The 24,678-nt window shown below is 34.6% G+C and overlaps 4 protein-coding genes across 4 annotated transcripts; 2 read left to right on the forward strand and 2 right to left on the reverse strand.

Moving 5' to 3' along the window:
• Positions 1-3,605: 3,605 nt before the first annotated feature.
• Positions 3,606-5,686, reverse strand: LOC18043919 (cytochrome P450 71D11). Its single transcript, XM_006435862.2, has 2 exons — positions 4,727-5,686; positions 3,606-4,580 (listed from the first exon to the last, which is right to left on the reverse strand). The coding sequence occupies exons 1-2, from the start codon at positions 5,633-5,635 to the stop codon at positions 3,957-3,959; spliced, it is 1,533 nt and encodes a 510-aa protein (XP_006435925.1). The 5' UTR covers positions 5,636-5,686; the 3' UTR covers positions 3,606-3,956.
• Positions 5,687-7,210: 1,524 nt separating this feature from the next.
• LOC18043920 lies at positions 7,211-13,437 on the forward strand. Its single transcript, XM_024185578.1, has 7 exons — positions 7,211-7,484; positions 9,325-9,426; positions 9,765-10,958; positions 11,237-11,299; positions 11,385-11,587; positions 12,035-12,153; positions 13,082-13,437. Exons 1-7 carry the CDS (start codon positions 7,211-7,213, stop codon positions 13,191-13,193), a joined length of 2,067 nt encoding a protein of 688 aa, XP_024041346.1. The 3' UTR covers positions 13,194-13,437.
• Positions 13,438-14,166: 729 nt separating this feature from the next.
• On the reverse strand, positions 14,167-17,866 carry LOC18043921 (U-box domain-containing protein 62). Its single transcript, XM_006435864.2, has 8 exons — positions 17,173-17,866; positions 16,853-17,063; positions 16,318-16,399; positions 15,880-15,937; positions 15,528-15,616; positions 15,132-15,227; positions 14,979-15,049; positions 14,167-14,590 (listed from the first exon to the last, which is right to left on the reverse strand). Exons 1-8 carry the CDS (start codon positions 17,645-17,647, stop codon positions 14,467-14,469), a joined length of 1,206 nt encoding a protein of 401 aa, XP_006435927.1. The 5' UTR covers positions 17,648-17,866; the 3' UTR covers positions 14,167-14,466.
• A 2,022-nt stretch (positions 17,867-19,888) lies between these two features.
• On the forward strand, positions 19,889-22,332 carry LOC18043922. Its single transcript, XM_006435865.2, has 4 exons — positions 19,889-20,110; positions 20,251-20,377; positions 21,185-21,309; positions 21,630-22,332. The coding sequence occupies exons 1-4, from the start codon at positions 20,000-20,002 to the stop codon at positions 22,080-22,082; spliced, it is 816 nt and encodes a 271-aa protein (XP_006435928.1). The 5' UTR covers positions 19,889-19,999; the 3' UTR covers positions 22,083-22,332.
• The last annotated feature ends 2,346 nt before the right edge of the window (positions 22,333-24,678 follow it).

Here is a 24,678-nt window from a genome sequence, read left to right on the forward strand (position 1 = left end):
GTTTTCTAAGTCGCAATCGCATCACGGGATAATGCACAATCTACTCTTAGGCTAAACACGGGTCTATCCCGTGAGTCAGGGTTAAGGTTAGCGGCATTGGGCCGAAACGACCATACTGCGGTTAGGTTCGGTTCGGGTCATTAATTCGGGTTATGTTCGGGTTGGATCGGGTTGGATTTAAAATGGGTAGGATTGAGTTCGGGTCAATTTGGGCTAGTTCGGGTCAATTCGGGTCAATTTGGGTCAGTTCGGGTCAATTCGGGTCAATTTGGGTCAGTTCGGGTCAATTCGGGTCGGTTGAAATAGGGTCAGTTGAAATCAGGTCAATTCGGGTCAGTGCGTTTTTTTTTTTTTTTTTTAAGAACCCGATCGGGTATTTGGATCGGGTCGGGTTTGACCCGAACCGATCACAACCCGATCGGGTATTCAGATCGGGTCAAGTTTGACCCGAACCGATCACAACCCGATCGGGTTTGTAAATTTCAAACCGATCGGGTTTCGATCCCGACCCGAACCCGAAATTTATCGGGTCGAGTCGGGTCAGATCGGGTAAAATGCCCACCCCTAGTGACCTCTATCAACCATCACAAAAAATCGAAAAGAGAGAAAAATTTTACCTATTAAAACTACTTAAGCACGAGAGAAATTTTAAGGAACTAACCTAGCCTGGCATCGTTGTATGTTTGGCACTTGTTGCCCTGGTTTATATCCCCCAGCGTTTTACTCGTCCTAGGTCATCGAAATCTCAATGCAACAACTGCTAGAGCAACTCAACGACTCCAATACTGATATTAAACAACTCGACGACTTGAAATTATATCCCGACAATGGTGATAAAAAAAGTTAGTCAGATGAGTGGATCTATAGACTTTAAGTTCAGTGAGAGTGGTGGTGGCTGCAAGTGAGAGCATACACACTGTAGTGGCAATAGTGAGACATTATGTGCAGTGGTGAAGTTGCTAGTGGTGATAATGGTGAGGTTACTGTTCAAAACAAGAATCATTTTTGGTCGGAAGGATTTTGGTGCCGTTTGAAAAAGCAGCTATACACAGAATCATTCTAAATAATAATCTTTATTTAGAATCAGGAAACTAAATAAAGAATCTTTATCATTGGTCGGAAGGATTTTGGTGCCGTTTGAAAAAGCAGCTATACGTGCCCAATGATAAATCAGGAAACTAATTCTTCTTATTTGCTAATCAACCCTTTTAGTTAGTAAATATTTTCTTTTACATTTATTGTGCGTGCAGTGATAAGCAAACGAAACAAAACAAAATAGCTGACCTTTTTTAAGGGAATAGAATAGCTAATTGAAATTGGTAAGTTTTTCTGTGATGATAAAAAATGCACAAAGAACTAAGACCCACTCCATAGTAAAGAATAATAAAATCCAAGTCACCTTAAGTTATGCAAGGTAGACTACCTTCTCTACAAGCACAGCATAGCTGAAAGAAGCAGTCTCATTTTTTGTCCCCAAAAAGGTAATCAACATCAATAACAAACATTCAATTATCAAAAGGAAGTGGAAGACCCTCAATAGTCAGATTGTTCACTGACATTTACATGAAAAAGCTTTTCAATGAACAATGAACCTGTAATCAGGAAAGTAAAGGCCATTACAGTGTTGATCCCTACAATTCCAAAGCAAGCCAGCACATGAAGTGGCAGCTATAAGGACTTGCCAGCCCCTCGCCCAATTGTCACCCACTTTTCCCATTTTAATGGTAATAAAATTTAACAAAGAAATGTATGGCCCTGGAGCAAAAGGCAAGGAACTTCCAGAAGGTTGTTCAAGTTTCAAGACAAGTTTCCATCTCACTTACTTGATGTGATTTGCTTGGTAAAAAGACTTCCCAAAACTAAAGGTGTTTGTTCAGTTTTTAGAGTCTCTAGAGCTAGCAACCAGGCCCCCGGCCCTAACCTAACGAGAGATAGGAATACATTAAGGCATAATGCATTTAAGAACACAACATCAAAGAACAAATGCAATTCAAACAACAGTTTCTACAAGAGGACATGGAAAGCTTCCCACAGGTAAGTGCTTTCCTTTTCTACTCCATTGTTTCAAGATCTAACTGTGCAACAAATATTTTCATTTGTCAATGATGACGCACATTCAGTGTCTGCCTGGAAATCAGTTGAAAGAACAAGATACAACTATTCAACAATTAGCAAGACGGAAGAAAACTGCACAAACTAAGCCTTTCTTTCATGAAACTTTCATAAAGCATAAGTCAAACTGATCAGGTGTCTCGACTTAGCCCTCGGTTATGCCATTTCAGTAAAATTACTTTCCAATTAAACACATTGCAGATGCACTAAAATATATAATAGCTCTCCAATTAATCTCAGTACAATATGAATTAATAACTAAGGTAACGAATTTATATCCTCTCCATTTAAAAGCCTCTGGGGAACATACAAACACAAAAGATAATAAACAAAACGCTCTTCTAGCGATTGGAAAGAAAAGCCAGCTAAATAGTTAAAATAATTAAACAAAATTAATTAATTTCTAAAAGCAAGTATCTTTGAAACACTTTCTGTAACGCTTTTGGGAGGTAATACAAGAGGAAAGAAAATCAAGTTCTAAACATTAACTTGCAAGTAGAATAATCTTATACTACTCAATTGAGTTTGTCAACCATGGCGTTTGAACATGCAAGTGGACCTGCTATAGTTACCACATGGCTAGTCCCTCCTCCAGGAACAGAGGAGAAAGCAGAGGACAGATTAACACAAGATTATTCAATGAAATATCTTATAAGATATCTTACCTGTGGTATTGTCCTCCAGTATTATTAGAGTTTGATATTGTTTAATATTGATTATATGTATCAATTTTCCTTGTTATAAATGATGACAAGGAAATCGGATTTAGTGCAGATCATCTTTTCTCCGGACTATCATATCAAAGGACTCGTTGAAGTTCAAATAAATTGCTCAAGGTTCCAAGTCAAAATGGTACAGCAGCATTGCAGGTGGAAGCTCAACAGTGGCAAGATCAGATAACATTCCGGGGCTGCATATCCTCTCACTAGCCCCATATGGGATTTATTCAAATTTAGTCCCCTTATAGGCAATAGAACTGGTTCATTTTGAAAAGCTTGCCTCAACTGCACAAAACAGAGGGCATTTTATGCATGCAGCAATACTTAGTTATTCTTTCTTACCAAGTAAAAAATTCCTTATATTTTTTGGGGAAATTAATCATGCAGCCGAAGCTTTTTTGTTTACAGAAAATTTGTTTTATGTCCATACAATTATGCATAAAAGTTGCAGACGGAGAACAATTCAATAAAAGATTTTTAATCAACGGTTTAGGAGTTTTTATATATCAGAACCTTTGAAGACAATTACAAGGATTTTTCCAACTTCATTTGCTGGTACGCTAACATAGGAATGTCATTATTTACTTACGATTCATGAAAATCTAGCTCAAATTAGTCAGCTTTCATCTTCCGAACCTTTGGTTTTGCTTTCTTGTTAAAATGGCACTCCAGTACCACCAGTTACAGCCGAATATTGGGCGTTGGTATTAACACTAACACATATCAATCTAAGACATTTCATAAAAATAATTAGTATTCTGTTTCTCTGTAGCATGAACATAAAAGGAGGATATGATTTCTAACATTAAAAAAGAATTAAAGATGAACTTCAACTCATTTTATGTGCTACATACTACTTGCTGCAGGAAGTTGCATTAAGTATTATTTAATTTCTGCTATAGCTCTAGCAGAATAAGCCCAAGCTTTGACAAATAACAATGACGGAAGATGATTTTAGGGATAAGCTTTCAACCTCATATAGATTAGTCTTTGCTGAAACCTGAGCCATAATCTCACATAATAACTCTCTCCAATAAATGATTGAAAACAAAATACCTTTCTATGGTTCTGCTCATGCAGCCACTCTGAAGCACTCCTCTTTTACAAAAGTTATTCTTTAGTTTCTTATGCAATAGATGAAGGATGGTGTGGAATAGGAATCATACACAAATCTTGTTTTCTTCTTACTGTTGCGCCAAAGGCCTCAGTCATGTCCAAATCCTCATGCTTCATTCCATTTGGTAGTTTCCATTCGAAATGGTATAATAACATCGCGAGTGTAAGCTCCATGCTGGCCAGACCAAATGACGTTCCAGGGCAGATCCTCCTACCAGCACCAAATGGGATGTACGCAAAATTAGTCCCCTTGTAGTCAACAGAATAATCGAGGAACCTCTCTGGAATAAAGCTCTCAGGTTCGGTCCAGTACTTGGGATCTCTTCCAATCGACCATGCATTAACAATGACTTTAGCTTTCACAGGTATGTCAAATCCATTAATCTTACATCGCTCTCCACATTCTCTTGGCAATAACAAAGGACCAGGAGGATGTAGTCTCAATGTCTCTTTAACAACTAGCTTCATGTACATCATTTCTTTAATGCCCGTTTCGTCGACTTTCCCCCTTCTATTAAACACTTCCCTCGCCTCAGCTTCTGCTTTTTTTATAACTCTTGGATTTTTTATCATTTCACACATTGCCCAATCCACAGTGGTGGCAGATGTTTCACTCCCAGCACCAAAAATGTCCTGAAACGGTGTTTATGTAAATGAGTTTTCGCAGACAGTTATATGGTCTCATTCATCCTATCACATAACACTAGGCTAACATTAAAAGAAACAACATAACGGAAAAAAAAAATTGAATTGATGATATTAAATGTATGGTTACTCACAGAGATTACTGCTTTGATGTTGTCTGTAGTCAAGGAAGAACCATAATTTCCGAGCCCTTGAATTTTCAACAGAACATCAACCAGATCTTCATCATCACCAGTCTTGCAATTCTTCAATGTTTCCTTCCGCTTCTTATGTTCATTGATAATGTTTTCAACTATTCTGTCAGCTTCTTGATGCAGCTTCTCCACCTGAGACTTGTTTCCAGTAAGCCACTGAACCAATCCAATGGAAGGAAAAATATCTGCAATATTAAAACCTGAGATCACTTTTGTTGCTTCCTCTATAACTGAGACAAATGCTTCTTGGTCTCTGGATCTGTATCCAAAGGCCGCCCTTGAAGTGATACCGTACATTAATGAGTAAACGTTCTCAGTTAAGTTAACAACGGATCCAGCTTTTGAAGAAATCCAATTAATGAGATAAGATACCTCTGCTTCTCTTACTGATTGGAAAGATTGGACTCTTTTGGCGCTCAAAATCTCAGACACACAGATTTTTCGCAGTTGTTTCCAAGAGTCACTATATGGTGATAAAATTATATCACGATAATTATAAGACATGATTTGTGCTGCAGGAAAATGAGGCCTGGATGCAAAGATAACATCATGGGCTTTCATAACTTCATTGGCAACTTCAGGGGAAGATACAATAACGGTTGGAACTTGCCCGAGTTGTAGAAGCATAAGTGGTCCGTATTTCTTGGACAGGTCGCGTAGTCCATGATGGGGGAGGGAGCCAGCCAGCTGGTGCAAATTTCCTATTACAGGTAATTTCCATGGTCCTGGTGGTAGATTTGAGATTCTGTTATTGGTTTCTGATTTCTTCTCTAGTTTCAGCAAAGTGAAGGCAGAGAGAAGAATAGCTAGAAGGATGAGCAAGGAGGAGGACAACCCTAGAAGCTCCATGTGTAATGAATAGGACAATGGGGATAGAATTTTAACTAGTCGGTTGTTGTATCCGCGTTGTGGATCGTTTGTGGTACGGCTTTCATCCAAAATATCTTTAATATAAGGGTGTATTTGATATATTGTATTGTATTATATTATATTATTTTAATATTAATATATTATATTATAATAATATTATATAATGTTTGGTGCTATATTGTATTGTATTATTTTTTAATTAATTTAAATTAAATATTATATTATATTAATATATTTAAATTACATTAATATTTTATGTTATTATTTATATATATATAATATTATAATTAGTTGAATTATGTATATATCAGTGAGTAAAAGGAAAAGGAACACCAAAATTTTTTCCTTCACCAAATATTTCTTTTTTAATTATGGGCTCGGATCATTGTTAACCGATGCTTCTAAGTCCTCTCATATATTGGAAGTAGTGCTCCTATCACACCACTAACTTCCTTAAGAAACCAAACTTATCTTCTTGCTGCAACTCATAGAATAAATTTTATAAGTGTGAGCTATTCGAACTCTCCAAAATGCTCATTAGACTCATTCTTTAATTTAATTTTTTATTACTAAAAAAGCCCTAAAGTATATTATTATTATAGCCGAAACAAATATTTTTACAAAAAAAATTGCATGCTACTCCACCTTTAACTTGCCAATGCCCCATCGAAAAGGGCATAGGAAAAGAAGAAAGAAAACAAAAGAGGAAGAAGAAAAAGAAGAAAGAAAGAAGAAAGAAAGAGAAAGAAGAAAGAAGAAAGAAGAAAAAGAAGAAGAAACAAAAGACAAAGCGACGGCCCGCGTAAAGAATAAAATAAAATAAAAATAAATAATAAAATAATAAAATGCACAATAGCTGAATTTTAGCTATATAAGGAAGGGCGTTTCCCTCATTTTGTGCATTGAGTTCTTCAGTTCTTTTTCTTTATTTGGAGAGTGATTTTAAGAGTTTAGTAATTTGAGAGTTTGGGTGTATTGAGATTTTGGGTAGTGAGCTAAAATACTCAATATTTGTAACTCCTTTTCATTAGTAAAATATTTTATTTCTGTCTTCGCCCGTGGACGTATGTTAAAAGCTGAACCACGTAATTTCTTGTGTCCCTGTGTGATTTTGTGTCTCATTATTTCTCAATTTCAATTTAGTTGCGCGTCTGCTACACCTATCAATTTATTAATAGTGGTATCAAAGCTATTGGTTGAATTTTTGGAGTCGGGTACTATTCACGTAAGGGGTACTGTTCACGTATACGGCATTGTTCACGTATACGACACTGTTCATATATATTGTACTGTTCACGAGAAACGGTGGGAGCGATCCAAGAATTTTATGGTGCAAAGCAGGGAGTAGTGGTGTGAGTAGAGCAACTGTGTGATTTTGTACATGTCTATGAAAGTTCTGTCAGAAAAGCGATAAGAGCCTAAGAAGTTTGGGTTTTAAGTGGAACCATTGTAACCCCTCCAGTCTTTTCTGGGAACTTTCTTGGTGTGCATTCTCACACACTCACAACTATTCAAGGGTGGTACACTAGCTTGTGTATGATATTTATCAACAAAATGGCGGCGAAGTATGAAATTGAGAAGTTCAATGGGAATAATTTCTCGTTATGGAAAATGAATATGAGGGCAATTCTGAGAAAAAATAATTGCTTAGCAGCTATTGGAGAAAGACCCATGGAGATAATTGATTATGACAAGTGGAATGAGATAGACAGTAATACCATTGCTGATCTACACCCGGCGTCACTAGGACCAGACGGATCACAGACACAGCCCATAAACATTATCTCTAGCCTAGACTGTGGGCTTTCCAACCCATATCGTGATGTAGGTCCAAGTCCAACTCAAATAGCATCCGAAACGATTTGCTCCTACGTGGTATGATATTATGCTTCTCGGGCAGGTGTCATACGATTTTGCTTTTAGATATACTCAAAATGTCTCATATTGTTTGATAGTTGAATCTATAAATATATTCCAATAACTGTTTGAAACCAGATGATGTGATATTTTGACAACTCTCGCATTTGGATATTACACTCAATATGGGTGATGCGAGTTTAAGTCCTCATAAAAGCGTAGGTGTTGAGTATCCTCTCAAATAAATTGGGTTGTTCAATTCATATATAGAAACATGAGTTAGTTAAAAAGAAAATCTTTGGTAAAAAATAAAAATAAAAATAAAAAGTCAAAATTTCAAAAAGAAAAAAGAATAACGATAAGATGAACTTAAAATTAAAGGTCAACAATATTATAAATACTATCCTGATGATGAAGTTTGTACAAATGTATTTATTTTCAAGGGTTAATCGAGTGGTTTTTAAACATTTGTTTTAGATAGATAAATATAATTACACATTATGATATTGTTTCATTTGTACTTGTTAAGATTGTCTATCTTAATTCGAAACAAAAACAGAAAATTTTTGTCCTTGAGTCTTGTACAAATATGATATAGGTATGAAAATTTAGGGGTGTACGTTCAAAAAATAAAAATTTCAAGGATTTATATGAGTTTCCACTAATAGCAATGTTCAATGTCAATTCAATTCAACAATTGGCTGCAATAATTGAAATTGATTGCGTTAGATTTATAAGCAAGAAGATCAAATTGGTGGATTTGATTAACAAATATTCTTTACCCAAGTTAAAAAAAAAAGTTAAAAATATTTTGGGCTATGTATGTATTTATTTATCTTATATAGGCTATGTATATTTACTTGAAGAAAAAAATAAATAGCAAATGGCATGAATAAATTTTGAGAAAGCGTGACAACTTTTTAAACCTAAATCTCCCTCCAAAGACCATCGCTCTAACCTCTTGTTTGAATTTGAAAACTCGAACTAAAACAAGCCCATGCTGCCGAACTCCAACTAGAATTACTGAATAATAACATTTAGATACCTTAATGTTTATATTATTACAGAAAAAACACATATTCCTTATATCTATAATAAATAGGTCCAACTTTTATTTTGAAATGCCCAATGTATCCTCATCCCATTGGAAAGCAAGTTGCACCTAAAGGCTAAAAGTAGTTGTATTTTTAGTCTTTTAGTCATTTCATAGAGAAGAGGACCTATTTAGTAGAAATAGAGAAACTATGTCATTAATGGAAGAAACAAAAACAAATAGGAACCTTAATGTTATTAACCTGAAAAAAACGAACAAACGATATAAGTACGAAACTTGGAGACAACCTTCGAATGCGCGCTTCTTGTTTTAATTCAAATCAAAATTTTTAATAACACAAGCAGATCTCCCAACACCCACGTCAAAGTTCAAAGTTCAAACCCTAACTCAATAACCCATTTCAATGTTATCTTCAACCTTAAAACTTTCATTTCTTGTGAAGAACAAAGTTTTTTAAACCTACCCATTTGAAGAAACCCCATGCTTCTTCAATCTTTTTCAATTCTTTGACCGACCCATAAATCGAATTTCTTGATTTTTAAGAAAAGGGTCGGCGCATAATCTTGAATTTGAGGTGGGCGTTTTGATTTGATGGAGAATCCTGGCGATTTGGCGGGTGTTTTGGGTCAATCTTCATTGGTACCCAGATCCGATACAAAGGTTATATTTTTATTATAATTGGTTGCATTTGAGAGCATTTATGTTTTTATTTGTTTTTAATGAACATTTTCTGATATTACTCGTGTGTTTTTTTCAGGAGGTGGCGAGAAGCGGAGCAGTGATGAATTAGGAGAGAAACACGAAGTTGCTCGAAAACGTGTTAAAATGAGAGATCTTGATGATGTGATTCAATCTGAAGGTAATTCCTGTAAAAGTTCCAATTTTTTATCTTTTAGATTTTAATGACTTCTAAGCAACTCCACAGATTTAAATTTTAATTCAGATGTGTTTTTATTTTAACTTGTTGTTTAGTAATTATCTCTCTTTCTAATGAATTTAAATCTTTGAATTCAGATATGTGTGCATATAGTTGCCTAGAAACTATATTGTATTTTGAACTCACATGTCAAGTGTTGGGAACTTATCTGGGTTGCTCGCATCAATCTTAGAGACTTGTTTTTTTTTCACAGCAATTGGTGTCTGCAATAGGTCAGTATTTGATGTGCAAATTTGTTTGTTCTTGCATCTATGCCACAGAAATCAATTCCCATCATTCTAAATCATTGAAAAACAAGGAACCTAATGATAAATTTCGGTCTGATGGAGAAGAAATGTCTCAAGTTACTGAGGTGCCTTTAACCTTGGATTTGGAGGCTTCTCAAGTGGAAAGAACGGGAAAAAGTACATCACAAGTTGTCGTAGATGTTGCCCCTGGACCACTAGATCTCACTTCTGATGATTGCATTGCTAATAGAACAGACTGTGAAGCCAGTCCTAAATGTGTTGAGAATTCTGATAAGCTGTCATCTTTACATGGGAAGCACAGTAGGGAACCTGATAATAATTGTGCATCCACAATTCGTATTGGCTTGGATCTTAATGCAGAAGATGTTGCTAGCTCAGTTAACCAATACTCATTTCATCCTTGCAAAAATCGTAAGCATTTGAATATGAGAGATGCTTCTGAGTGTGCGAGTTCCACCGGATCACTTGAGGAAAAAGATTCCATGAGACTTTGGAAGGAGATGAAGCAAAATGGTTTCCTCTCATCTTCTCATGGAGGCATATCAGTGCAAAATAGTTTCCTCGCATCTTCTAATGGAGGCATATCTGTGCAAAATAGTTTTCTCTCTTCTCAAGGAGGGATGCCACCAGTGCCAAAGCAACGTGGGAGGAAAAGTAAAAATGATGCACAAAAGAAAAGGATGGAGCTCGCAAAGAGGGAAAATGTTGACAGGTTCACCAAGATTGCTGCTCCAAGCGGATTGCTTAATGAATTGAATCCTGGGATTATTAACAATGTACGAAATAGGAAACAGGTATATTCCATTATAGAGGCCATAGTAAAGTCTGAAAAACGTGAAAAGAGTCTCTCTGAAAGCAATCAGTCTAGCTATCTAAGAAGTGGAAGTAAAGATACTGATAACTTCATGGCCCCAGCAAATATGAGTGATTCAGGAATACATCGGCTCATCCACTCTTATGAAGATAGGCCGTCAAATACTCTATGTTTCAGCATGCAGACAAGTGGGTCCTCAATGGCACTAAACAAATCTCATCCTTCAATTTCAGAGGGAAAAAGTGCAGATGGTGACTCAAGCATGGTAGACTGTGAAGATGATGCACTAGCACTGAAGTTGTCATCATCAAATAAGGCTTCAGAATATGCTTGCACATTATCTAATGAGGAATCAACTAACTTTCCCAGTGCGTCATCTCTGTCTGCAAAAGGTCAGCACCTGAGCATCTGTCAGCTAGTTTCTTTCGCTTTCTTTTTAGATGTTTACTTCCTTCTCTCTGTTAGTTTTTCAAAATAAGTTAATGGTGGGAGAGAATATAAAGTACAGTAAAATCATTGTACTTTTAAGAAATGAGTAGTTAGCAAAAATTAGTAGGCAACTTGATTGTAAACCAATAAAACTAATGGACCATACCTCTGTCTTAGTTATTAAGGATTTAACAATGATAAGTGAAAGAATGTTGACTGATGGTGATGTTTGGTATTTTAGCTGCTTCTGTTGCTTCACAATGGTTGGAACTTCTTCATCAGGATATCAAAGGACGGCTTTCCGGTATTGCTCTTTTCTTCAAATTGTTATTGGATGTTTTTGACAGATCAGTATGTTCTAACATTGATGTTCTACTTTGTACTTGCAGCATTGCATCGCAGCAAGAAGAGAGTCCGGGCTGTGATTAGTACAGAGTTACCTTTCTTAATTTCAAAAGAATTCTCCTCTGGTCAAGAGAACGATCCAAGCGTTGTAAATAATTGTGTTGCAGCCGCTCATATGCATCGTGAAAGATGGAACACGTTGTTCAATCAGATGGATAAAGCACTTACTGAAGAGGAGAAGCAGCTTGTGAGTATATTAGAAGTATTTGCTACATATTTATCTTTTAAGAAATGGCATTCGTGCTGTTTTTTCTATGACATGACATTTGGCCTTCACATCTAAGATATAAGCTAAGATTGGGGTCAAGGGACTAAGGGTATTTAATTTCCCTCAAACTGATTCTTTTGTCTGCTTGAAAATAAGGATATGATTTCAGTTTTTTGACGTAATTGATTGTGGATGTCAAAATTACTTTTGTGTGAATGGAGAAGGTAGCTCTTATCCAGTCTTTTCATTAGCACTAAGAACTCTTTTTACATACACGAACATGAAATTGCTGCTAAATGATTTGCACTCTTCCCTCTGACTCTGCATTATCTATTTTATTGTCACTGATCATTAAATTCGCGGTCCTCCATTATGCATTGAAAAATGCAGTGTAATTTTGATCTCCTTCTTGGATTTAAATTTTAGGAAAGCTGGTTTAACCAAGTAAAAGAAATGCAACTGCATTGTGATCAAGGCCTGCAATATATCCACATCAATGCAGGTTATGGTTTCCAACATCCGGGAATATCAGAACATGACTTCAGGTAAAGCTATTGGACTATTGTATTGTTCTTCTAGTTGTCTGTACAAGTACTATTCTAATTACTACAATACAGTGCTTCAGTTACTGGCCTCAGATTCTATATAACCAGGGAAATTTTACTTTTGTAAGATACACAAGAAATGGAAAACAATATATTACCTGATGAGTTGAAAAGATACAGGACAATCGAAATATATATGACTTCAAGTTTATGGTGGAGGTATAGAGAGTTTTATCTTGGTTGTAAGCAGTGTCCTTGACAAAAGAGGAAAAAAAAAAGTGAAGAACGGAGATGTTATTTTTTGAACTTCGTTGTAAGCAGTGTCTGGCTGATTTTATACCAACTGCGTTGACTAGTATAGCCACCATCAGATGCTTTGATGTTCAATGATCTTGCTATGTGTTTTCTCTTTCATTTCTTGGCCTTTATTTTATTTATTTATTTTTTATTCTTCCTTATTATATCAAGTTGTTTTAACTTCCCTTTGTCAGTACCCTTGGTAAGCCAACTGATGCTAAACTCTAAAATTATGGAATGTTCATCACATGGTTGTGCTGTTCTATAGCTCCATTGAATTAGTTTTGCTACTACTTCAGTGAACTATAGAACTTAAATAAAAATAATGTAACACCAAATTACATCCCTGATCAGTGGGTTAACATTTCCTCTGATCACATGTATGCTATCTGGAACATACCAAAAAAGGCAGTGGAGTTAAATAATATTATCATAATGGATTCAATTGTTTTGGATATTGGAAGAGTCTAAAGTGGTACGTTGTTATTAAGTGTTTTTGGGGCAAAATGTGAGCATAGATTCCTACTAACACAGCAAGTCATGCTGATATCAAGTGCTAAAGTTGGGCATATATTATTGGATTGAACCATAGGAATTTTGTTCATGTAATAATAATAGTTTCATTTTGCAGTTCAGGGAAAGTGGATAGCTCACAGAAGGAACTGGCTGTTAGGGCAGCTGCGGCTTCCATTTACTCTACATGCAATTTCCTAGCATCGAAGGAGAATGTATCCTGTTGCTGATCATCTGATTATATTTTCTCTCCCTTACGTTAGCCTAGAAACTCTTTGTGCATTTGACAAAGTAGTGATTAGCATAAGATCTTGCTATTTTGTTAGCATTCATTGGTGTAATAGCAATATCTACTTACTAGTAGAACTTTTGAATGTTCAGTTGGAAAGGTTGTATCATTTTATTTAACCAGTTTCATAGTTTTTGATGTACTCTCTGTGCTTCATCTTGAATAACTAATGAATCAGATTTCATTTCCAGGAGCATTCATGTCAAAAATGATTATATCATGTTGTTTCTGTTTATGTTTAGTAGAAAGGTTGTTTCATTCATAGACCTGTAAAAATGAAAAAATATGAGCTGAAGTTTGCAATCAGGCATATTCCGTTACTCTTATCGTGTGTGTACATGTGGGATTGGGAAATAATAATCTTGAATGAATAATTGATGATGTTTTACTTGTTAAAATGGAAGGAAAAATGAGAATGAAACATGAGTTCCACATGTTTTTTAAATTAAGAAATGAGAACTTGATTTTCAGAGTTGGGAGTCAAGTTCTCATTCCTTTAATTACCATTTTATTCTGCTCAAACTTTATAATTTCATTATTAAAATATTGTTATATTATTAAATTATTATTCTTATTCTTGTAATTGTAGTTAATATTAATAATAATCATCATCATGATAATAATGATAATTATTATTGTTAAAATTATTATTATTATTTTCATTATTATTATTAATAAAAATAACAATTATTAACTAATTGCATTTTAATAACTTAAAATAATTTGTTCCAATTCTTAGACATAGTAATCAGATCAATAGGAATACAATCTATTCTGATTTCAATTCCTAAAATTTAAGTAAATAATTTATTTTGATTTTTCTTTCCATTCGAGTTCATTTTGATTATCAACTGGTAAATGCACCATCATATTAGATAACACCCACATTAACATGAACAAACAAATTTGTGCCATTCGTATACTATTTAACAAGCAAAGATTACATAATATTTGTATTTGTACACAAGCATACCAAAATACAAATACAGCCATTCACATGCTGAAGCAAATTGATTTTATATGCTCAAATATCTTTCTACTCTTGTGAGAGGACTTCTATAATTTACAAAAGGCTTATATTACAAATGGTAAGCATACAGCAGCTACATTACTAACAGGACTACTTGACTAGCAAAGTTAGGTTATATAATCCAAATGAGACATCTTTCCAACAAAATATCTCATCCCGTTACAACTGATTCTTTACAGCAGGTCTACAGCCAGTTTGGTGCCATCTTGCTTGAGGTTGGCTTTGAGGATGAATCATCCGAAACTTTGGCAAGCGAGCGATACTGCAATTTAACACTCTCTGCATTGTCCAATGTCTTCACCACATACCTATTAAAGAGATTTGTGTTAAAAATTATTTCCGGGAGATACTTTCTAAGGATTTCAAGGAATGAAATCTCCTTAACTATGCACAAAAGGAAACAGACAACAAAGTGTACATGCTCTGATTAATGATTGAAATAAATTTTGCTTCTAACAAAGTTGGCGAGTGAATTCTGAAAAAAAGACATGACCATAAATAAATATGTCTTGTGTTGATACTTGAAGCAAATTGATAAGCTGATTAATTCTGTCTATATACAAGATGATGGCAAGGTGACATTCATTGGCCAAACATCTAAAAAGAGACCAAGTAGGGTGCAAAAACTAAGTCTCAACAACATGCCAAGCCATAAAATCACTCATTAACATAAATGGTAAGTAGAATACAACTAACCATCCATTTAAGCATTGTGTAGTCACAACAGCCTCGCGTCCAACAAACCGCTGCGGTGTCCTTTTGTTCCCCTGCTCCATTATTTCTCTAATTATTAATTACCATTTATATTAACACACATTATCCAAAAGCTTGGGACTTAGCTAGACAAACCTTTATGATCACCCTATCAGTCACAGCAAATGGAAATTGAACACCTCTACCCCTTGGAGGATCCATAACAGTAGAATCACCGTAACTACCCTTGTCCTACACAAGGAAAGAGGAAAAAAAAACATAATTATCTCATCCAAGACATAATGCATGAGAAAGAATAAAAAGAATAACAGAACATGCCACAATGGATACTTAAAAAGACAACAATAAGATGACAGCAATGCATTACATCACAATAGGAAGAATAGTATTTCCTTCCATCTACCATGTAACATTATTATCTTAATCACCTAAAAGAAAAATGAATTTAGCCGTCAATCTTGTTTTCCTTTGTGAAACCTCTCACTTCTAGACTACATTATAATTTATTTAATAAAATATAAAACTGCAAACCTGGTCAAACTTCTCCCTCTTCCTTTTACATGTGCGATAAAACTGTAATTCTTCCTCCCGTCGAAATGCTTGCACAGCAGCTCGCAGAGCTGTATTTAATGTACCACAATGAAGAGAGAAGCAGAAGTTATAATAGCAAGTACTGCATAAGTACGATTATACTTATTACATACTTTGTCTGAGCTAAACTTGGGACATAACCCTCTTCCAATCCCTTCAAAGCATAAAACTGATATCTTACCCCTCGATGACAACTTTCCAGTTTAAGCAATATCTAGTATAATTTGCCTAACATATAACTTGAACAAAGAGAATAATGATATTCTTCAATGATAACAGAATATTTACTCACAGAGATTTGGAGCTATTGAGTCTTCTAAAACTGGCCGTGAACAGGTATAGCATGCTTTCTGAAATAATTCAACAGAGGATTAAGAACTCTATTAGTTCAAAGATGATGTCACTTTCATGACTTCCTTTGAGAGACTTGTTAGTTTAATGCACTTAAAAATCCTAGAAGTTAGAATCATATCAAGAAAGAAAATGCACCCAGGATATGGGACTGAAAAACATGGCTCAAGGCATCATGTTAAATATGCACACAGTAGCAACAAAACTGGTTTTATGTTAAGAAATCAAGGGTACCAACCCCCAAGTCGAATTACACTTACGAGGCAGTAAGGCTTTTCTTTCAGATTCTGGTGTATTGAATTTGCTGTGATCATAACTGTTATAATTGACAGAGTTTTGCCCGCATGTGCAAGGAAGAATACATTTACTGAGAACTCACCATTCTAATAACATGCTGCACTCCAGCAGCTCCAAAAGAATGTCCACAAGGTAATATCATTGCATCATCCATGAGATTTCCCCTGAATTTTGAAAAAGCAAGATAGATGAAAAAATACTAATAATGTCAGGAAATACTTATTAAATAAAAAAATCTATTAAGAAAGAAAAAACCACAAAATAAAATTGTTTCAGCAATAGAAAGCTAATTCCCAGTCACACAAGAGCCAACATTTTCAGATTATATCCTCCATGATAAGCTCCTAATGCGAGCTGAAAAGCAATGTTGATCAACATTGCCATGCCACATTGGAAAGTCATCTCAGTAACAAAAAACTAACATCTAAAACCACTAAGTCAAGACAGCATCTTTAGTTTCGCAAAATAAACAAATTACAAGTGGTTGTGAAGATCATTAACCAAATTGATCAAATGATTAGAATTCTCCAACCCCAACGTATCTCAACCAGTAATCAAAACTAAAACAAATACACACGAATTGTATAAATTTAAAATAAAAATCAACAAGGTCTTACGTGACAGGATCAGACAAAATTGCCCTTAGCGAGTCCCCGGACCCACTAATACCACACCCATTATCCACTGCAACACACTCTTTCTGCCCAGACCCAGATGAACCTTCAGTCCCCTGCTGCAAATACTGGGAGTAATACACGTCACTATCTGCTTCCGCCACCGTAACAATTGCACCATTGTTAACATTTTGCCCGGCATTACCAATCTTTCCTTTTAAGAATAAAACAACAATATTAAAAAATTAAACCTATGTAACCAAGAAAAAATACAGACTTTCCACAGTCAAACAACCAAAAAATAATACTTTGCATTTAATTACCAAAATTCAGTTGATTCTTCGCTTTCCCATTTCCCATTTTTTCAACCCCTGCTGTCAAAATACCACAGTTCGTACTATTATTGTTATTATTACAATTCGTAACATTGCTATTACTATTGTGGTTGTTATTTTTTTCAGCTTCATCGACGTCATCGTCGTCTTCATCGTCGTCAACATCGTCGTCTTCGCCGTCCGACTCGTCAGTGCTGGGTGAAGTGGCGTTTCCGCTCCACTCACGAGCCTGCGGTGGATCGCGACGTTCAGGGTGGTGTTCGGTGAACATCGTCGGTTGAGGTCGAAAATAGCGGTCGCGGTCGACGGAGAACATCTTGTCGTCGATGAACCCGGTGAGTTCTCGAGTCTTGGGACCCGGATCTCCGACCCGGTGCTGCTGGCAATTGAACGACCGCAAGGGGTCATCTTGAAAGACGAGCTGAGTATTCAGACCGTTTAGCGCGATTTCGTCAGACGACATTGATGAATTAATCGGATTTGAGAGGATAATTTGGGGAATTTCTAGGTGAGAGTGGAGATTTTTAGGGTTTTAACATTTGGGGATGAAACACACAGAAGCAAGAAAACGACGGCGTAGATGGAACGGAAAGTCGGAAAGAGCGAAGAGTTTCTGGGGTTTTAAGAATGGAACGGTGTCGTTTTGAATTGGATAGAGAATGACAATTGGACCAAATACTATTTGGAAGTTCAAGGACGAGGAATCAGGTGTGGGCCCTCACACCTTTTGCTTTGTGAGTACGCTTAGTTTGTGGGTACCACAAAATCAATCCTATGCTTTGGAGTTTGGTCATCAGTCATCACGCGAGTTACCAAAATTTTACAGTTTTTTTTTTTTTTACTATGAAAATTGCCAAATTTTGAAAGTTATGTAGATGTTCAATAAATTAATGTTTAATAAACTAATAATATTAATTAAATAATAATTTTTATCAGTCCTAAACTATGGTCATTATAATAAATTAATAATTTCATAAATTTGTAAGACAATAATTTTTTGAAAATCCTATTTTCCTATAGAATCTACTTATTATATTAATTAATAATTACTTATATTAAAACTAAATCTATATAATATGTTATGTAACTTTTGTAAATATGTTTTAAAATTATTTGTTGCTTTTTGAAGTTAATTTTGAATTGAATTTCATCTCTAACTCTTTTTGTAATGCGAAATTTTAGTCTACATTATTATTTTTCAACAAGTACAAGACAAATTTTATATGTCATCTTTAATGTAGAAAAATAAAATTTTTACAGTAATCTAATTACTACAGACGCAAGACAACTAACTACTATTCAAAATTTCAAATAAAATATAATAAGTACTAAGGGATTGTTTATTATAAATGTTTAAAGTTTGAAATTTTATTAATTTCAAACTTTTTTTAAATTTGATTGTTATTTTTTAATTTATGTTTAATTTTTAAAAATTTACATTTGAAGAGAAAAAAATAATTTTATTTCCTAAACTTTACAAGTTAATTCATTTTCTCAAATTGACTTATATGAATATAAATGTCAAATAATCTTGTTTAAGATATTTTTTATTTATATAAAAATAGACAATATGCCACCACTTATATTTAGATATTAAACAATAAAAAGACAAAAATGTTATTCATACATTCATATTTAGATATTTCAGTCAAATTCAGATAGATTTCAGAAAAAAAATGTTACTTAAAATCAAGGTAAATAAACACTATAAATGTGATCATGATTTCTAAAAATAATAACTTTCTTTATAAATTAATAATTTATTAATGTATCAATATGTTAAAATTTGTTGAATTAATAAATTCTTGACAATCCTAATGCTATTAATTTATTAAAGGCTTATTGTATTTATATAATTTTTGCTTTTTCGCTTAATGTTTTATAAAAAAAACCTCAACAAAAATATTATAAATTAACTTTTGTTCTAAATTTTGTGTTCTTCTTCTTCACCTCCTCTACAAACATTGCTTTAATAAAAGTTTATATAGTCATTTTCTAATACGGGTGCCTTTATTTATTTTTCATGCGGACGCACTTTAAAATTGCAAGATTTAAGAGAATTAGTTTTTAACTCTTTAAAACTGCATAGCTTTATAGTTCATTTAATAACTAACTCTTTTAAACTGCACAGTTTAAAAGTGTGTCAGTATTAAAAAAAATGCGGACGTCCGCACCTGAAGATAATTAAAGGTTTATATATTTGATTAAGAGATGTGAGTTGAAAAAAAGTTATGAGATTAGTGAAATTGTTTTATTTTTATAGAAAACATTTGGAACACTTCACTAAAAACACGAAAAGATGACTGCGTAAAATTTCTCTTCTTTTCTTATTATAGAAATCACAAGTTTAATACTTTTGTAAATCTATGAAAATTGAGATTTTAAATTTACAAAATTATTTTTAAATTGCTTTATTTTTAGAGTTTTGTTGAAATGTTAGTATCTTTTCTGGATTTCAGTAGGATATATATAATACATTAATGGATCCAGCTGCGCGGCCCACCTTAATTGGATTATTTTCATTTATCATCAGTAATCCTCATTGTTTACTTCAAAGTTTTACTAAATACAAGTATAATGCTAAAATAAACATGGGCATACGCTTACTGCTCCTTCTTTGCCACGTGTCCAAGTCTCCAATTAGAAAGTAACGAATGGGAAAAAAACAAAAAAAAAAGAACGGACGTTACAAGGAAGAAGAAGAGGAAGAAGTTGCATAGACTTTTACATTGACTTGAACAATTCATGGCTTTGACTTCTTATTTTCATGAAACTAATCGAACCCACTTGAACATTTGCAATTTTCTTCACAAAAATGAACCCAAATTTAAATCTTGCACCATCTTTCTTCGTTCTAATAACACTTGTTCTATATGTGTCAGCAGCACATTCGGTTCGAAAACTAGCAACACTTGGATCTTCAGAGGTATATCATATGGTGTATTGACAACATGTTTTATATGTTTTGTTCGTTGGTTGTGAAAAAGAGGTCGTGTTTTGATTAAAACTGAAAGGTTGTTTTGTCACATAACTTATATTTGTCGTGTCTCTTGTGTGTGATTGTAGATTTCTGAGCCACCAAACGTTTCACCGGCGCCGGCACCAAGTTATGGCTGGGTTGATGAGAAAAAGTGTCTCAGTCGATGCCACGACCGCCGGAACTTGACTGGTTGCCTTCAATTCTCACCAACTGGTAAGTTAAATGTTTTGGTGGATTGTCTTCTTTGTGCTCATCAAGTGTTTCTCATGGGATGCTTTTTGTTTTAAATGAGCGTTTTTTTGGGGCAATGGATTCCTTAATTGGAATAATATAATGTCGAGTGTATGCTTTCATTATTTCATTTTTGTGATGGAAGCACTTATTAATTGGACAAAATTTGATGTATGAATGAGTTTGTGTGTGTGTGCGCGAGCTAGTTGTATTGATCATGTATTCATGTACCTATGGGACTGCCTGATGTAAAAACATGCGGTATGGTTCTTCATACAAGGAACATGGGCTTCTCCAATATGAGTGGGCATCGCAGTGTGACTTTTGCAGTTTTGTATGAGAATATTGTTCTAGTATAACTTGGGACAATTAGGATTCAGGACTTTGGATAAACACTGCATGTGTATAAACCAAAGATCAAAGTAGTATATATGTTGGGACCTATGACAGCTTAGGTATCCATTGGTATGACTTCAAGGTTCTCACAATGAAATAAGATGATCAATGAGAACCTGCTTTCCATTGCTGTGTTCTATGGAATTATGCTCTGGAAAATAGGTGTTTGTTTTTTTGATTTTAAGTATTATAATTGTATATAAGTCAACTTGGGTTTTCTAAAGCTATGCCTGAGCCACTACTGATGTTCCTCAACTCTTGTTTTCTACTTGCTTGCTAACAATGAAGCAAATATGTAATGATATATTAGTTTTCATCTAAATTCTGAGGTAGCATTTCAATTTGATTCTTAGCTTTCTAGAGGAAAGTACTTAACTATCTTTTCCTGTGTAGATCCCGGAGAAGCATTTCTATTTGTCAAGAATGATGGACAGAGCCCTCTGAAACTCAATGTTACAATTTCACATCCTAAGACTTCATTGTTAGATATAGAAATTCCCAAACAAGGAACCAAAAAGGTTTTGTTCCTGAGCCTCTCTGCTGTTTATTCTTCTGCACCATACTCTTTTTTCTTTTTTCTTTTTTTTGGGGGGGGGGGGGGGGGGGGGGGAGGAGGGGAATTGGACACTTCCTTTTTGTGGTGACATACTCTGAAACTGATTCTTTTATGGAGCAAAAAGTGCGTGAATATAAAAACAGACTGTGTGGTCAGAAAAATGATTTCAAGATTTCAAGTTGAATAAAAAAAATAGTTAGCCAACTGATCCTTTCAAGAACCTGAACTTTGCTTCTAAAGCTATACTTTTGATCAGTTTAAGTTACATTGCTGTTGTTTCAGATTAATATCTCGACCAGTATTGGTGGAAGACCATTGATAGTATTAAATGCTGGAGATGGGGAATGTGTATTTCTCATGGGCTCGGTATCAAACAGTGACTTTTTAAAGCATTTTTCATTTTATGCCACCCGTGGAACTCCTGTCTATGGAGCATACTTACTATTTCTAACAGTTCTGATAGCTGGAGTGACATGGGCTTGCTGCAAGTCCAGGAAAAGCAAGCGGCACGTTGATGGAGTGCTGTATCAGGACCTTGAAATGGCGAAGCCAGAATCCCTTGCGGCTGGTCATGTGGAAACAGTGGAAGTGTGGGATCAAGATTGGGGTGATAAATGGGATGAGACAGAGGCAGTGCAGTCATTGAGTAAACATCAACCGGAAAATGGATCCACAAATGGCCCAACTTCAAGGTCTTCTGATAAAGATGGCTGGGAAAATGATTGGGATGATTAGATTAAGAATAGTTAAAAGCTCTTCCATTGCCTTGGAAGAGTAAAGCAAACAGCAGATTAATGGGAAAAAAAAATGTAGATTTACAAAGCAAAGTAGGAAGAAAAGGGGACAAAAAGAGAAAACGACTGTTAAATTTTCATCATATTGCAATGATGTTAAAGTAAGTTTTTAATTCGATCAATCAAACTGTAAAACTGGTTTGCTCTTTCTACTATCTTTCAAAAAAGTTTATAGTTCAATTTATTTTCCAGTTCCCACATGCTTTTTCCGACTAATCTTGCATTGTATTCCTTATTGTGAGATATGGAGTCAGTCATAAGTTTGACTCCAGTTTAATAGCTTTCTCCTGGGATGATTATTCAATTTTGCTACGATTACATTTACATGGATGCAGCTTAGCTTATCGTCGATGTGAATTTTCTTGGACGAATTATAGTCAGGCTGCAATTTCTGCATAGGCTCACACTGCTGGTTTAACATTTCGGGAATTAACAGTGCAGGTTTGGCATTTCAAAGATGTGAAATAGTAGAGTTACTCAAATTCTCACGGCGGATTCAAAAAGACAGTTTTTGTTGAGTTGTGCCTCACATTGGTTAGTAAAAAGGAGATTCTTGGGTTTATAAGGAGGTATGTCACACCACTTAAAAGACTAGTGTTTTGGGCTTGATACCTAGAAATCTTATATTAAGTCCCTCCAACAAGTGGTATCAGAGTTAGATCCTAATAGCTGGAATGTAGTGGTGGAACAATTCAGGTGTGACGGACAAAAGGATCGGAATCCGACGGTGGTTTCGTCTAGAGGGGATTGTTGAGTTGTGTCTCACATTGACAAATAAAAGGAAGATATTTTGATTTATAAAGAAGTAGGTCACACTACTTAAAATGTTAGTCTTTTAAATCGAATACTTAGAAATCTTGTTGTAAGTACCCAACAATCTTCAGAGGAAATGAAATCAGTAAATGATTCCCCAAAAATCCTCTTGAAAAATATACAACAATCCTGCAAATGCGTACACAATTTTCATAAACAAATGTAAGCGGGTATCTGTTGGAATCTACTTTGTACCTCCGCCCACTACCAAGGCACCAATGCCATATCAAATTCTCTCGGGTATGCACCACTGCTCTGTGCTCAACAAAAGCTGTTAAGGTATCATTTTGCCTCTCAATAAAGCAACTCAAATCATATTCAATATTTGGGGAAAAGAAAATGAAAATGACAGAACAGCATGTTAAAGTGCAGATATATATATTTTTTTTAATGGGTAATTTTCAGAAACCTCCCCTGAGGTTTGGGGTATTCTCACCTTGATAGAATGTATTCACGTATTCTCAGTGACCTCCCCTCACGTTAGTATTCTCATTCTTAGACTGTTTGTTGACTGACAAAATGTCTAAAATATCATTGACTTAAGAAAAATATATTTTTCATGTTCAAAACAGTGCATTGTTGGTTGATAGCATTACATCTGTTTTGGCGCCAAAGGCTATAAACACAATAAAGTTACCAGATCATTATCATCCATTCCCAAAATAATTTACAGCTGAATTAGGGTAAAAAAATTAAAAATAAATTTAGAAATTATAATTGTTACTGCCAATATTTATGTTTGTTGGCTATATAATTAGCTATTGCCAAGCTCAACAAACAACAAAGCCTCTGCTACTCATAACTAAAGCTTTCTTCTTCCTTCAACATTATCAAAACATCACTACCAATATCCTCTCATACCTCCATATCAACCATGCATCTACAAACTCTTCAAAAATCATTCAAATCTCACCACTTTCCAATCATTATTCAAAGTTGGAACACCTATGCATGTCAATGTATTCTCAAAGAACACTCTTGCTGCCAAAGCTGCTGCTGCATGATTAATTATCGACTATCTCTTTAGGCTTGAGTTAATTGCCCTTTATTAATAAAAATATCGTATTAGTATGCAATTTATAGTGAATATAAGTTATGGAAATATTGTAAACACATACATAAGTAGATTCAAACAATCGTGGTTCTACTCGTTAAACACTGTTATGCTGCAAAACATACTACGATATACTTGATTTCAACAGTAGTAGCAACTTATATTTCTATTCAATCTAACAACATTTTGCAGAAATTTTAATGCAAAGAGACTACGTATAACAGAACTAAGATTTTATTCATAACAGAAATAACAAGTTATTGCCAATCACCAAGTCATTGCAGTTGATCTATCACAAAATTTATATCTTTTTTTTTTCTTGTTTTAACATTATGGAACCATTACTTTATTATTTCAATGTACACCAATATTAAGCCCTATCATGCAGCTTCATTATTGACACTTTCTATTGATGAAATTACAACTGATGAACAACCAAATAAAACATTTAAGTGAATCTTAAAGACTAAACACACTGACCCAACACAAAATGGTTGGCAACCATCTAACACTATAGAACACAGTTGATGAAGATAACCTTTCAAATGAATTTTGTATTAACATGTTGCTGCATACATATATAATCTTACAACTTTATGGAAAATCACACTAAAAATGAACAGAATCTTGGATTTTCTAAAACTAGAAAATCTCAATAATACAAAAAAAT

Source organism: Citrus clementina, unplaced genomic scaffold (assembly GCF_000493195.1).
Source record: "Citrus clementina cultivar Clemenules unplaced genomic scaffold, Citrus_clementina_v1.0 scaffold_4, whole genome shotgun sequence".
Taxonomy (NCBI): domain Eukaryota; kingdom Viridiplantae; phylum Streptophyta; class Magnoliopsida; order Sapindales; family Rutaceae; genus Citrus; species Citrus x clementina.

Coding starts and splice junctions, on each gene's coding strand:
- LOC18043920 (XM_024185578.1), top strand. CDS start 7,211: ATGGCGGCGAAGTATGAAATTGAGAAGTTCAATGGGAATAATTTCTCG. Junction 7,485..9,324: donor CAACCCATATCGTGATGTAG/GTCCAAGTCCAA, acceptor TGTTTTTTTCAG/GAGGTGGCGAGAAGCGGAGC. Junction 10,959..11,236: donor GTCATCTCTGTCTGCAAAAG/GTCAGCACCTGA, acceptor TTGGTATTTTAG/CTGCTTCTGTTGCTTCACAA.
- LOC18043921 (XM_006435864.2), bottom strand. CDS start 17,647: ATGTCGTCTGACGAAATCGCGCTAAACGGTCTGAATACTCAGCTCGTC. Junction 15,050..15,131: donor CTGATAGGGTGATCATAAAG/GTTTGTCTAGCT, acceptor ATAATGGAGCAG/GGGAACAAAAGGACACCGCA. Junction 14,591..14,978: donor ACACAATGCTTAAATGGATG/GTTAGTTGTATT, acceptor TCTCTTTAATAG/GTATGTGGTGAAGACATTGG.
- LOC18043922 (XM_006435865.2), top strand. CDS start 20,000: ATGAACCCAAATTTAAATCTTGCACCATCTTTCTTCGTTCTAATAACA. Junction 20,111..20,250: donor CAACACTTGGATCTTCAGAG/GTATATCATATG, acceptor GTGTGATTGTAG/ATTTCTGAGCCACCAAACGT. Junction 20,378..21,184: donor CCTTCAATTCTCACCAACTG/GTAAGTTAAATG, acceptor TTTCCTGTGTAG/ATCCCGGAGAAGCATTTCTA.
- LOC18043919 (XM_006435862.2), bottom strand. CDS start 5,635: ATGGAGCTTCTAGGGTTGTCCTCCTCCTTGCTCATCCTTCTAGCTATT. Junction 4,581..4,726: donor ACATCAAAGCAGTAATCTCT/GTGAGTAACCAT, acceptor ACACCGTTTCAG/GACATTTTTGGTGCTGGGAG.